This window comes from Theropithecus gelada, chromosome 10 (genome assembly GCF_003255815.1).
Source record: "Theropithecus gelada isolate Dixy chromosome 10, Tgel_1.0, whole genome shotgun sequence".
Lineage (NCBI taxonomy): Eukaryota > Metazoa > Chordata > Mammalia > Primates > Cercopithecidae > Theropithecus > Theropithecus gelada.
In genome coordinates, this window is record NC_037678.1 from 53,469,729 (window position 1) to 53,484,616 (window position 14,888).

At 42.7% G+C, this 14,888-nt stretch overlaps 1 protein-coding gene across 1 annotated transcript in view; it reads left to right on the forward strand.

The window, feature by feature from the left end:
- Nucleotides 1–4,178: 4,178 nt before the first annotated feature.
- The window catches only part of STAU1 (staufen double-stranded RNA binding protein 1), a 47,110-nt gene continuing 36,400 nt past the window's right edge, over nucleotides 4,179–14,888 (forward strand). The window contains exons 1-4 of the mRNA XM_025399143.1: nucleotides 4,179–4,196; nucleotides 4,656–4,716; nucleotides 9,052–9,190; nucleotides 11,015–11,180. Coding sequence (XP_025254928.1) covers nucleotides 4,179–4,196; nucleotides 4,656–4,716; nucleotides 9,052–9,190; nucleotides 11,015–11,180 — 384 coding nt within the window. The remainder of the gene's footprint in view (nucleotides 4,197–4,655; nucleotides 4,717–9,051; nucleotides 9,191–11,014; nucleotides 11,181–14,888) is intronic.

Below are 14,888 nucleotides of genomic sequence, written 5' to 3' on the forward strand. Positions count from 1 at the left end.
CCCCAAAAAAAAAAAAAAAAAAAAAAAAAAAAAAAAAAGATTTAAAACCTTTGAAAAATACCTAAACATATTATAGACAAGAAACTGAGGCTAAAGAAAGAAAACTTAAAACCAATATTCTTATGAATAGGAGACAGGGTCTGACCAAAAAAAAAAAAAAAGGGAGGGGGGGATAATAAATAAAAACAATATTCTGCCTCCCAACACCCTCCCTGCAACATGGCAAGACCAGTGAAATAAATGGAGTGTCAGTGTTGGGTGTTTTTTTTTTTTGAGATGGAGTCTCGCTCTGTCACCATCCTGGAGTGCAGTGGAACCATCTTGGCTCACTGCAACTTCCTTCTCCTGGGTTCGAGTGATTCCTGCCTCAGCCTCCCTAGTAGCTGGGGCTATAAGCACATGCCACCGTGCCTGGCTAATTTTTGTATTTTTAGTAGAGACGGGGTTTCACCATGTTGGCCAGGATGGTCTCAATCTCTTGACCTCGTGATCCACCTGCCTCGGCCTCCCAAAGTGCTGGGATTACAGGCATTAGCTGCCACACCCAGCCTAGTGTGGGTATTTCTATACCAGCGTCACCTTATAACAGAGTCTTTTCTTCCCCTTCCTTATGCCTATTTCCTTTCAATTTCCTCCTTTGTCTTCTCATTTCCTTTACTTTATGAATCTGTTCTTAGAGCGTTTGCTTCTCCCACTCGGCTGCATGGTATCTTCCACGCCACCCCCACGGTTCCTTGGACTGGTTCACCAGATAACATTCTTGATTTTTCATAGTCCTGTAGAGATGTTGTTTTTCCCATATTTGTCATGTGAGACTCTCTGAAAAGGAAAAGGCACAGACTGTTTCAGTCCTCTGGGATTTATTGCTTTTTCTTCTAATGAGTTCTGGTGTCCAAATCCTATTGACTTTGTAAAACTCCTGCCCACCAACATCATTTTATTTTACTTATATAATTGTTAGAAATAGATAAGGTCTGAGGATGGCAGCCTTTGGAGAAAAGACTAGAGGATGCCCGGGAATGAGAGTTTCACTGTATGAAAGATGACAACCGTTGTTTGAGAGATGGTAGTGGTATGTTGAGTTTAGCGAAATAATGGGCAGCTGGCAACTGTCATAAACAGCTGGCAACTGTTTCAGAAACCAGTCTGTGCTCAGAAGACCTTGTATTCCAGTTGGTTTTAATAGCAGTGCTTCATCTGATTTCAAATCTTGCTTGCCCATTATGGGTTAGTTATTCCCCTGACTTCACTCTTTTGAAGACACACCCTCTCCTAGATTACCTGGCTTCACCTGGTTCAGAAAAGACCCTAGTTGTGTCTTCTCTGGGAACGTACTCCTGGAATGATTTGCAGTTTTGTATCATGGCTGCCTACATTTGTAGGCCTTCCGTTTGTTTTTCCTCTATTTTCATATCCCTAGGAGAATAGTAGTCTTACATACTGCTAGTTGACTTCAGTGCTCTTACGTTATTTTTCACTTCCTTCTCGTGTGGCAAACCCCATAGAAAAAATTCCCAGCTGTGTCTTGTGAATGAGTGAGTTTGTTTCAGCAAGATCCAGTTTGAGTATAAGCTTTTGTGTGAGCAAGGTCCAGCTCACCACTGTAAGGTAAATATCATCCATACTGCTAGTGCATTTATAACCCACCTGGAATGTTTTCTGTTTTTTTTATACTCCTGAAAGTGGTGCTGTGATTCAAAATATGTATTTTCAAACTGATGAGGTTGTCTTAAACAAAAACTATACTTAGACAAGATTATAGATTTTTGAAGTTTCTTCTTTTTTCATCCTTGCCAATGGGTCAAAGAAAATCTGTGCTTCTTTTTGGAATATTTGGGTTTTATTTTATTTTTTTTTAGAGTCTTTCTTTGCCGCCTAGGCTGGAGTACAATGTGGTGTGATCATGTCTCACTGCATCCTCGACCTCCCAGGCTTAAGCAATCCTCCCACCTTGGCCTCCTGAGTAGCTGGGGCATGCCACCATGCCCAGCTAGTTTTTTTTAATTCTTTGTGGCGGTGAAGTCTCACTGTGTTGCCCAGGCTTGTTTTGAGTTGCTGGACTCAAAACAATCCGCCTGCCTTGGCCTCCCCAAATGCTGGGATTACAGGTGTTAGCCACCCCGCCTGGCCATATTTTGCTTTTAAAACTCCAAATAGTGTGTGGTTGTTTGGGATTCTGAACAGAGACAGTTCTCAAGCACCTGTGATTGATTGCCCGTAAGTTTTCCAGCTCTGGGCCACCTCTTGTCTGCTGCTTACTTCTGGCTCCTCTCCTGCTTGTTTGCACAAGGACCTTAGGGTAGGGAGAAGAGGTGATGGGAAATCAGTTTTTTCACTTGTTAGCAATCCAGGCAAAAGGTTTGAAGATGCAATTGCCTGGCTAATTTTGCATTGTAGTAGAGACGGGGTTTCACCATGTAGTCTCAAAGTGAGTATTTTGTATTGTCTCCGGTTTCAGTTATCCTTGTCATTCCCCTTATGTTAGAGAATGAAAGTCTGACTATAATTTTAAAATTGCTAATCATTATTCAAGAATTCAGTCTTTTTAGAACATGTGGAAAAAAGGAAAAAGAATTCAGTCTTTGAAACTTGTTTGTTATCTGTATTAACAGCATATCTGTAGTTATCTTTTTTCCCAACCATCTAAGGACACGGAGATACGGAGTTGTCTTTTGCAGTTGTAGCATAAGATGATATAGTATGAGAGATAAGGAATTAACGCTGTTTCTGATCATAACCTTGCAGCAAAGATAATTTAATTAAGGATGAGCTGTTTATCTCATTATGCCTCATTTTCCTTCACATGCAAACCTCAAGCCTTGAATAAATCAAGTGTTTCTTTTCATTTGACTGAAAGTAGCATCAGGCACAAACATGAATAGTCACCATAGCATAACACGGTTGAGTTGCCTTTGAAGTCAGACAGATCTGGGTTTGAATCTCAGCGTGTTACTAGCTGTGTGATCTTGTGCAAGTTACTACTTTGTTGTTGTTTCCTCATCTGTAAAATAGGGATAATAATACCCACCAAATAGATTTATTGTGAGAATTAAATGAGAGCATGTATGTTAACGTGTGGAGCACAATGCCTGCCACCTAGTAAATGCTTGAGAAATGGTAGCTGTAATTCTGGCTACTTGGGTAGCTGAGGCAGCATTAAGCATTTAAGAAAAACGAATATTTCCCACTCACACAAAACTAGCTTAAAAATGTTGTTTTAAAGCATAATTCTATTTGAAATGTGTCTTTATAGACACTTTTAGGCAATTAGGGGCTGGGAGCAGTGGCTCATGTCTGTATTCACAGCAGTTTGGAAGGCCAAGGCCAGCAGATCACTTGAGGTCAGGAGTTTGAGACCAGACTGGCCAACATGGTGAAACCTCGTATCTGCCAAGAAATACAAAAATTAGCTGGATGTGGTGGTGCACGCCTGTAGTCCCAGCTACTCAGGAGGCTGAGGCAGGAGAATCACCTGAGCCTGGGAGGCGGGGGCTGTAATGAGCTGAGATGGCACCACTGCATTCCAGTCTGGGTGACAGAGTGAGACCCATTATCAAAAAATCAATTAATTAAAATAGAAGGCCGTAAGTAATTTTTCTGTAACTGTTGTATTTACAGGATTTTTTTTGCAGACCTTAACTTTGGGATTCCCTTTATTAACTTTTTATTATATTTTGGCTTATGCACTTTCTCACTTTAACTTTTAATAATTTAGGTAGTTTGGCTGTGTGTTCATCTCTAACCGCATATTTTTTTACCCACAAGTTGTTCAAAGAGGAGAAGTTGTTCTCTTGGGTGATTTATTTTTGAAAAATCAAGAAATGTGGTGTACTTTTAGTTCTGTCAAAACCAAGATTCTAACCTCGCTACCAACAGCATGCAGCAGAGTGGCAGCTAGCGCCGGATGGGGAAGTCCTAGAGAAAGGCAAGACTGTTCATGTGAATAACTGTGTGTGTGTGTGTGTGTGTGTGTGTGTGTGTGTGTGTTTTTAAGCATTTTCTCCTTCAGCATTTATCCATGAGACAATCACCAAGATGACCCAGGGGTTGTACCGCGTTGCAGGCTTCTGCCGTTTGATCTTCCTGCCTGCCAGGGTTTTGAGGTCATACTGTTATTTGTTCTTAAATGAGTAGCCCGGTGAACTGCAGAATATATAAAGGAGATCCCTGATGTCCTGATGTGTCAAGTGTCAAGGGCGGGGGGGGGGAGTAAAGGATTATTTATTTATTTATTTATTTTTGAGATGGAGTCTCGTTCTGTGGCCCAGGCTGGAGTGTAGTGGCGCGACCTGCTGGGATTACAGGCACGAGTCACCACACCTGGCTTTCTTTTTTTTTTTTGGGATGGAGTCTCACTCTGTTGCCCATACTGGAGTGCACTGGCGCAATCTTGGCTCACTGCAACCTCTGCCTCCTGGGTTCAAGTGATTGTCCTGCCTCAGCTACCCAAGTAGCGGGAATTACAGGCGCGTGCCACCACACCTGGCTAATTTTTGCATTTTTAGTAGAGATGGGGTTTCACCATTTAGGCCAGGCTGGTCTCGAACTCCTGACCTCAAGTGATCTGCCTGACTTGGCCTCCCAGAGTGCTAGGATTACAGGCATGAGCCACTGCACCTGGCCAATGAAGGATTCTTCATGTTTTTTTCCTTTAGTGGAAGCTGTGCACTGAGGGAATCCTAAAAGTAAGACCTACAAGAAAAATCAGCTATGAAGGCAAGTTGCCCCACCCCTTAAGGCACCAAACTTAAATGACCCAGACATACTGAAATCCAGATTTCCCTTGTAAATTGTTTGTAAGTGAGATAAAGTGATATTCAGCGATAACATCAGAAAAGTAAAAGCTTCAATTAATTTTTTTTTTTTTTTTGAGACGGAGTCTTACTCTGTCACCCAGGCTTGAGTGCTGTAGCGTGTTCTCAGCTCACTGCAACCTCCACCTCCAGGGTTCAAATGATTCTCTTGCCTCAGCCTCCTGAGTACCTGGGATTACAGACATGTGCTACTACACCTGGCTAATTTTTGTATTTTTAGTAGAGGCAGGGTCTCACCATGTTGGCCAGGCGAGTCTCGAACTCCTGACCTCAGGTTATCGGCCCGCCTCGGCCTCCCAACGTGCTAGGATTACAGGTGTGAGCCACCACGCCGGGCCGCTTCAGTTGATTTGATAAATTCCGAAGTAATGAATCTCAAATCTTTGGGGTGCATCAGAATTACTTTGGGAACTTGTTAAAAATACAAATGCTCATTCCTTAAATCCTATCACTTTGGAAGGCTGAGGCAAGAGGATAACTGGAGCCCAGGAGTTTAAGACCAGCCTAGGCAACATAGGGAGACGCTGCCTCTGCAAAAATTAAAAAATTAACCAGGTATGGTCTGGGCACGGTGGCTCACGCCTGTAATCCCAGCACTTTGAGAGTCCGAGGTGGGCAGATCACAAGGTCAAGAGACGGAGACCATCCTGGCCAGTATGGTGAAACCCCGTCTCTACTAAAAATTCAAAACTTAGCTGGGCGTGGTGGTGCATGCCTGTAGTCCCAGCTACTCAGGAGGCTGAGGCAGGAGAATTGCTTGAACCTGGGAGGCAGAGGTTGCAGTAAGCTGAGATCGTGCCACTACACTCCAGCCTGGCGACAGAGCAAGACTCTTGTCTTAAAAAAAAAAAAAAAAAAAAAAAAAAAAAAAAAGCCAGGTATGGTGGTGTGTGCCTGTAGTCCCAGCTACTCTGGAGGCTGCAGTGAGCTATGATTGTGCCACTGAGCTCCAGCCTGGACAGCAGAGTATGACCCCATCTCAAAAATTGAAAAAAAGGGTGGTTATGCTTTCAAACAAGAGCCCACAAACACATTGCAGCATCAAAACATTGTCTTAATTTGTGTGAAGTACTACTTACTATGTGTTTAAATCAAGTTTACAAAATCTCTTTCATGAGAAGTAATTGGAAGAGAATTTTGAGGCTGGACATGGTGGGTCATGCCTGTAATCCCAGCACTTTGGGAGACTGAGGCAGGTGGATCACTTGAGGTCAGGAGTTTGAGACCAGCCTGGCCAACATGGTGAAACCCCGTCTCTACTAAAAGTACAAAAATTAGCCGGCCATGGTAGCAGGTGTCTGTAATCCCAACTACTTGGGAGACTGAGGCAGGAGAATTTCTTGAACCCAGGAGGTGGAGGTTGCATTGAGCCGAGATCACACCACTGCACTCCAACCTGGGGACAGAGTGAGACTGTGTCTCTAAAAACAAAAAAGAATTTCAGTGCATACACAACACAATCTCTTTTTTTTGGTTTATAAAAACGACAAAAAAGGATAGGAAGGGGATAACAGGATGAATTATCAAGATAAGACCAGGCCTCTTAAACCATGACCATAGAAAGTGTTCAAGGTTCAAGTGACATACTGCAGTCAATGTCAGGTTTCACGAATTGAGAGCTCACACTTTTCATTTCTAGGAATTTACAGTACTGCTGACACTTGGAGATCAGCACCGGTGAGCTGAGTGAACTGGTATTAAAAAGGTCAAACACAGTTGCTGCTAAAGCTTTGGAGGGAACAAAATTTCCTAAGCCCACAGTCTGTCCTTTGGTAGCGAAGGAAGGAATCCAGGTCTTATGCATGGGCCAAACAGGTACCTTTCAAAAGTGTATCTAGAGGTACTACCATTTAATATGTATACGAATGGTTTCTTAACAAACTTGTCGATTTTGAAAGCACAGATTCTACACAACCAGTGACAAATGCTTATTTTTTGGGAATCCTTAACCTCATTGTAAAGCAGTGGTTTCCAATCTGTGATGCCTCAACGCCTGACAGTCTGGAAAGGCAGTCGTAGGAAGGATGGCAGGTGACCAGATAATTTCAAAGATTTCCGAAAAATTTAATGAAAATATATTTTTGATAAGATTGTATAGATTAGCAATAATATAAATTTTATCTAGAGTCACATCAAGTCAGTGTGGTAATATCGATTGTAATTTTGTTGGTCAGAAGTGCTTATTGTCAGTTGTATGTCTCTTAATTAAAAAGAATGAGAAAATGTAAATATTACTTAAATACAAGCCAGCAGGTAGTATCTCCTCAAACAAGGGACCCATGCAAGGGGAGTATGCTAATCAAGAAGGTGTGGCTGGTGAAGGGTTGGGGATCAGTGACCTGGAGGCTGTGTCATTAATGGCTGTTTTAGCAGAGACCCCCTCAGATGCATGAAGTCATCCCAGATCTTGGTATGTAGGAAGGAATCTGGGAAGTTATCAGTCACATCTTTCTTGTTACTTTTGATTTCTTTGCAGTATACTTTCTTCATGGTTATTCTCTATTGCAGACAAATTCTGTGGATCAGAACTGCTCTTAAAATGATTCAGACTGTACTTAAAATGCAATTATATGAATTCTGTAAAAAATATAATTCTAATGCAAGAAAGAGAGAGATCTGTAATTCATGTGGCCCTCTGTGCAAACCCCAATGTTATTCTTATAGAGTTGATTCATGCATTAAATTTAGTTGAACCAATTATAGTACAGAATAAGGTCTTTTTTATTTCTCTGTATATACACCCTAAAGAGGCATTTTAAAGTGGATTTTTGTGTGCATTTAGATTTTGCCATTTCTAGTGTTCTGTTTTTGATATGAAAGTGTTGTTTTTAAGTATGATTGTGCACTGACACTAATCTTTCCAGGCTGGTTTTCTTTTTAAATGGTTTTTAAAAGTTTATGGATTGGATGAACTGAGAGAAAGAAAAATTGGAAAATGAATAGCATGTATCTTCTGAAGTTGATACATTTTGAGATAACTTGTTGTATATGAAAATGGAACTCATTTTCCTAGCAAGTATTACCACAGGTCAAATTCCATTAGAAATATCAAGAATGGAAATATCTGAATATTTTGTGGGCCTTGTGTAACTTCTCCAAAAAGAATTGGGTTGCGGCCGCCTCAGTGATTTTTCACCTTTCCTTGAGTTGCACATCGTGTTGTATTGTAGCTCCTTAAGTGTGCTTTGTGTTCTTTGAACTCCTCTGGGGCAGGAATTGTTTCTTTTTTTTTTTTTTAGACAGAGTTTCACTCTTGTTGCCCGATGTGGAGTGCAGTGAGGCAATCTCGGCTCACTGCAACCTCCGCTTCCTGGGTTCAAGTGATTCTCCTGCTTCAGCCTCCCAAGTAGCTGGGATTACAAGTGCGTGCCACCATGCCTGGCAAATTTTTTGTATTTTTAGTAGAAATGGGGTTTCACCATGTTAGCCAGGCTGGTCTTGAACTCCTGACCTCAGGTGATCTGCCCGCCTCAGCCTTCCAAAGTGCTGGGATTACAGGCGTGAGCCACTCTCACTGCAAGGTCTGCCTCCTGAGGCCATTCTCCTGCCTCAGTCTCCTGAGTAGCTGGGACTACAGGTGGCCACCACCACGCCCGACTAATTTTTTGTATTTTTTAGTAGAGACGGAGTTTCACCATCTTAACCAGGATGGTCTCGATATCCTGACCTCGTGATCCGCCTGCCTCGGCCTCCCAAAGTGCTGGGATTACAGGCGTGAGCCACCATGCCTGGCCAGGAATTGTATTTCTTAAGCTTAGCACAGTGCTTTGCATCCAGTTAGTAACGTAATAAATGCATCATTCAATAGTGTGTACAGATATACTTCTGAGTGCAAGCCAATAATCCTGTAAATCAGTACAACCAAGGTTATATTGATTAAATATTCTCAAACACTAAAATAATTTGGACATTTACATGGGATTTTTTAATCGTGAAATTTGATGTGTTTTGGAACTTATTTCTGACAGCTGTACCATACAGCTTTCACTGATAATGTCTTGGGTTAAATTGTGGCTCCTCTGATAACCCTCAGAGTAGATTTTGTGCTGTTGACTGTATATAAATATCGAGAAATCACAGCATATTCTTGGATTTCCTTGTCTGATGCCTAGCAGTGACCCAGGTCCTTTTATGTATCATGAATCCGATTAGCAGAAAGCATGCTATTACATTTTATTTTAGTGAGTATCATTCTCATATCAGAACAAAACAGTTATTTGTCGATTCTTTCTTGTAGAAAGCATAACTCCTACTGTAGAACTAAATGCACTGTGCATGAAACTTGGAAAAAAACCAATGTATAAGCCTGTTGACCCTTACTCTCGGATGCAGTCCACCTATAACTACAACATGAGAGGAGGTGCTTATCCCCCGAGGTATGTGTGAGTTTTTTTTTTTTTTTCCTCCATAAAATACAGGTGAAAATGTGTCTGATATTTTACATAAACTAGTACCTCTAGATTGTGGAGGGAGTAATGATTTGGTTTGGGCCTGCCAAATGTTGAAGTCGGTCTTAATTACTCTTGTGCCTTGTGCCCCTCCCCTGCCTTTTTTTTTTTTTTTTGAGACAGTCTTGCTGTGTCGCCCAGGCTGAAGTGCAGTGGCGCTGTCTCGGCTCACTGCATCCTCTGCCTCCTGGATTCAAGTGATTTCTCCCTGTCTCAGCCTCCCGAGTAGCTGGGATTGCAGGTGCCTGCCACCATGCCCGGCTAAGTTTTTTTTGTATTTTTTAGTACAGACGGGGTTCTGCGATGTTCGCCAGGCTGGTCTTGAACTCCTGACCTCAGACGATCTGCCCACTTTGGCCTCCCAAAGTGAGTCCCAAACTCACAGAGCACCCGGCCGCCCCTCTTTTTTTTTTTTTTTTTAAATTCATTGAGACAGTGTCTCCCTATGTTGCCCCAGCTGGTCTTGAACTCCTGGGCTCAAGGAGTCCTCCTGCCTCAGCCTGCCACAGTGCTAGGATTAAAGGCATGAGCCAGTACACCCGGCCCTTTGTGCTTCTTTACTGCTCTTGGAAAGGGCCTGAGCATATTTCTCACTGGCAGTGTGGCTTGTGCCCTCTAGCAGCCTGGCTAAAGATCACCCTTATAACTGCTTTGTGTAACTGAATCTTATTCAAACATGATTCCCATAGCATCATGATTCCTGCAAGACAGTGATTGCCAGCATTTGTAGATTACCTGATAATTGGGTACTTTTTGACTTTTGGACTTGTGCGCTTTGTAAATAGCTTTGCTGCAGTAAAATATTAATTGAAACCTGAAAATGCCATGGATTAAAAAAGCTTTTGCCGGCAGTAGTAAGACATTAGTGGAGGCCGAGCGCGGTGGCTCATGCCTGTAATCCCAGCTCTTTGGGAGGCTGAGGTGGGCGGATCACGAGGTCAGGAGTTTGAGACCAGTCTGGCCAACACAGTGAAACCCTGTCTCTACTAAAAATATGAAAATTAGCTGGGCCTGGTAGTGGGCACCTGTAATCGCAGCTACTTGGGAGGCTGAGGCAGGAGAATCACTTGAATCCAAGAGGCAGAGATTGCAGTGAGCTGAGATCACGCCACTGCACTCCAGCCTGGGCAACGAGAGAAACTCCATCTCAAAAAAAAAAAAAAAAAATTAGTGGATAGATGATGAACAAAATGGAATTCTTCATTTCCCTGCTCTCTGTTGGGGGATAAAGCCATTTTAAAAATACAAGCTATGAAATGGATAAGAAACTGGGTTCTGCTAGGGAAATGAATGAGAAACTGGGTTCTGCTAGGTAGGCTACAGCTTGTTGGGATTTCTTGAAATGAGGGTCCTTTCTAAAAGACTTGTGCGTTAAAATTCCCAGCCTTCTATTGGAGACATGCAAATTTAAAGCTAAGGTTTGAGAAGGCAGAGCAAACCAAGTGTCTGTCTCCGCCAAAGCCTAATTCATTTTAGATTTTGTCAGTGCAGGTTAGCATGATAAACTCATAATTTCTAAGCCATTGTGTTTCCTGAGATGTAAGTTTGGATTGCTAAAAACTCTTTTCTTATACTGTGTAGCAATTCTAATCCAGTTTAAGCTTTTATGAAATCTCTGGATATATTGATGAAGAGTGATTAGCATCAAACACTAATGTGAGTAGGATCGTGATGAAGGAACATTTGCCAGAGAGTGTATAGGTGACTTATCAACTTGAGACTGTAATTTGCCTAACCTCCTTTTATTTCTAGGTACTTTTACCCATTTCCAGTTCCACCTTTACTTTATCAAGTGGAACTTTCTGTGGGAGGACAGCAATTTAATGGGAAAGGAAAGACAAGACAGGCTGCGAAACATGATGCTGCCGCCAAAGCATTGAGGATCCTGCAGAATGAGCCCCCACCGGAGAGGCTGGAGGTAAGGAGTGGAGCCCAGGCTCCCTGACGCTTCGACAGGGTGGGAGGGTAGTGGGGAGATGTCACTGCACGTTATCTTTTCTAAGAAGGCATGTTGACAGCTGTCCATAATTTTTATTTGAATGCCTCCAAGATTTTATGCTCTGTAGCTTTCTTGCTTTTTACCCCTTTTTTCGTTTTAAAATTTCTTAACAAGAAAGTCAGTTGCCTTCTTTTTCAGTCTATGGCATGGTTTTGAGTGACATGGTGTGAACACGTTAGAAAGTTTGCGATTCAGTTGAGTTGTGAAGAACATGTACGGATGAAGTCTTCAGTACTGAAGATTTTGCTTGTGATATATGGTACCAGGTTAGAGAATTTTCTGAAGCTGTTTTTGACCAGCCACTCTTGATTATATAGAAGCGCCTGTTATCTATTGCCTCATAACAAACCGTCACAGAATTTAGTGATGGTTTAAACATCTCCAGGCATTTATTTTGCTCATAAGTCTGCAACTGAGGCCGGGCTTGGCAAGGGTAGCTTGTCTTCATTCTACACAGCTTTGGTTGAGGTGACTCTGCAGGGGGCTGGAAGATCTGCTTTTAAGATGGCTCACTCGTGTGGCTGGTAAGTTGGTGCTTGCTGTCAGCTAGGAGCTCAGCTGGGTCTCTGGCCCCAGGACCTCAGTTCATCCCTGGGTGACCTATGGAAGGATTGCTTACACTTCCTCATGGTATGGTGGCTGGTTGCCCAGAGTAAGCATCCTAGAAGATGGGAAATGGAAGCAGCTGCCAGTTTCTTAAGGCTTAGGCTCAGAAATCACAGCATCGTGTCTGCCATGTTCTACAGGTCAAGCAGGCACAGAGCCCAGATTCAAAGGAAGGAGATATAAAATGTCACTTTAAAAAAAAAAAAAAAAATTGAGGTGGCCAGGCACAGTGGCTCACGCCCGTAATCCCACCACTTTGGGAGGCCAAGGCGGGCAGATCATGAGGTCAGGAGATCGAGACCATCCTGGCTAAGACGGTGAAACCCTGTCTCTACTAAAAATACAAAAAATTCGCCGGGCGTGGTGGTGGGAGCCTGTAGTCCCAGCTACTCGAGAGGCATAGGCAGGAGAATGATGTGAACTCAGGAGGCAGAGCTTGCAGTGAGCCGAGATTGTGCCACTGCACTCCAGCCTTGGGGACAGAGCGAGACTGTGTCTCAGAAAAAAAAAAAAAAAAAATTGAAGGTAAAAATTATATAACCTAAATTGACTAGTGTAAGTGTACAATTCAGTAGATTTTAGTATATTCACAATATGGAGAATCCCATTTCCAGATGATGAAGGGATTGTCAAAGAATTAGGGACCATGCTTTAAAACCACCATGATAGGAAAAGGATTATTAACATTTTTGTGACTCAATAGCAATATAATTCTTAGGGAATCAGTAACTCCATGCCATTGAGGGGGTCAAAGCATTAGTGAATATCTTTGGCCAGGCAGAATCTTATCACAGATAGTGTCACAAAGGCCAGAAGAAGCCCAGTGAATTGAAAACATTGAGATTTCATAATTCTGTTTAATCACAGCAGGAAATGCCACCTGAAAATATCTCTGGGTAGCATTTGACTTTTCTTCACCAGGAAACATGTTCACAAAGAACAAGAAGATCCTGCACAGAACAGTGGGCTAAGTATGTGATGAGAGGTGTAGACCCAAGCGGACCTTGGGCAGGGTGCCTGCTGAGGTCTGTTGTATCCAACTGCCACCCAGGGCGACCCAGCTCGGGCTTCATGGCTGGCCGCACAGGAACGATTTGTTTTTCTTTTGTTACGCTGCGTTTCCATTTTCCACTGTAATCACCTATTCTAGTAGATGATCTGTTTCCATGGCCCACTAAGGACCAAATCAAAGAAAATGAGGCTGTAGCTAAAAGAGGAGGATTTAGTGAAGTTAAAAGGATGAGCTTTTCAGTGGTGAGATTTGTTAAAACACCAAAAAGGTAGTGTAATTTGAGTTATTTTGGAGGCTCTTCAGCTTTTTACCTGACTGGTGCTAATCTAATTGGAGTCAGATGGAGTAGGTATTTCTAGTACTTCCAGCCAATAGTTGATAAACAATTGCTGGACACTGCTATATGGATTTTGTGCATCACAATCACTTGAGAAGTTAAAAAAAGAAATTCTAGGCCCAACCCCGGGATTCTAATGTAGTAGGTCTAGGGTAAGACCCAGGAATCTGGCTTTTGCTTTTATTGTTCTTGCTGGGTTTTTTTTTTTTTTTTTTTTTTTTTTGAGACAGTCTCCTTCTGTCACCCAAGCTGGAGTGTAGTGGCATGATCTTGGCTCACTGCAACCTCCACCTCCTGGGTTCAAGCGATTCTTGTGCCTCAGCTTCCCAAGTAGCTGGGACTACAGGTGCTCACCACCACGCCCAGCTAAATTTTGTATGTTTAGTAGAGATGGAGTTTCACTGTACTGCCCAGGCTGGTCTCAAGCTCCTGAGCTCAGGTGATCTGACCACCTTGGCCTTCCAAAGTGCTGGGATTATGGGCATGAGCCACCATACCCAGCCATGTTGTTGTTAGTGAGCTCTTGGAGTGATTCTGAGGTATGGTCAAGGTTGGAGAACCACGGATCTAAGCGCTGTCAGCACTTCCCCAGCAGTTCTTCCCCTTGACTGCTCCGTGAGAGTGATGACAGTATTGCTACAAAGGATAAGTGCCTATTGGTATTTCTGAGTCTCCCACCTTCACTCACTAGAGCAGCGTTGGTTGGCACAGTCCTGAGGGCAGCAGTTGTTGTGGACATGTTCTCCTGGGCTGTTTTCTCACTGGGTCCTGTGAAAACTCTGAGGAGCTTTGCTGGGGAAAAAACAACAACAGAAAAAACACCTTTTTTCACTGACGTGTATATTTTGAATATGTTACGTCATTTACTTAAAATTCCTTGGAGGACTCAAATTCAGCACACACGTAAGCACTTTTTAATGGCTGCAAAGTGTTCCACTAAGTGAATGCACTGCTTTGTTTTCCAGCAGGGACTTGATTATTTAGGTTGTTTGTAGTTTTCCCTCTTATGAAATGGGTCGGGAAGAACATTGTTGCAGTAAAGTCTTTGTCCACAGTCCTAGAAGTAGAATTGCTGAACCAGCACAGTAGTACATATGGCCAAGTTCTCCACAGGAAGAGGGTGCCATTTTACAACCTGCTGACAGGCCATAAGCAGCCTGTCTGTCCACAGCCTGCCAGCATTGGAAATGATAATTTTAAACAAATTGTCAGGTTAGCTGTGGCAAATTTGTGGAGCATGTGATTGTGTGGTGGATCAATGCATCTTCTCTAGAAGATACGCAGTAAAGCCAGCACTTGCTGTCTACAGGACAGGTATAGTCTGGGCCCTCTCTATGCCAGGCGCTGCGCTAGACCCTGAGTTGAAAACAGCCAGTGCCGTCCCTTTTCCTGTGAACTTGGTCAAATGGAGCTGCCACACATTAACATCAATATCAGCAAAAAGTGCAGTTAGTACAAGGATGGAAAAGTGACAAGGATTAGAAGAACGTAAAGTATTTCATTTAGGTTGGAGTAATGGTGATGAGTTCAGAGCAGTCTTTTCAGAGGAAGAGACATTTCGGCTGAGACTAAAGATCAGCAAAGAGCAGGGACAGTGTATGCCCAAAGAGGGAGCAGCAGCTGCTCCAAGTTAAGAAAGTGCATGGATTATTTGTTTATTTAATCTAAGGTT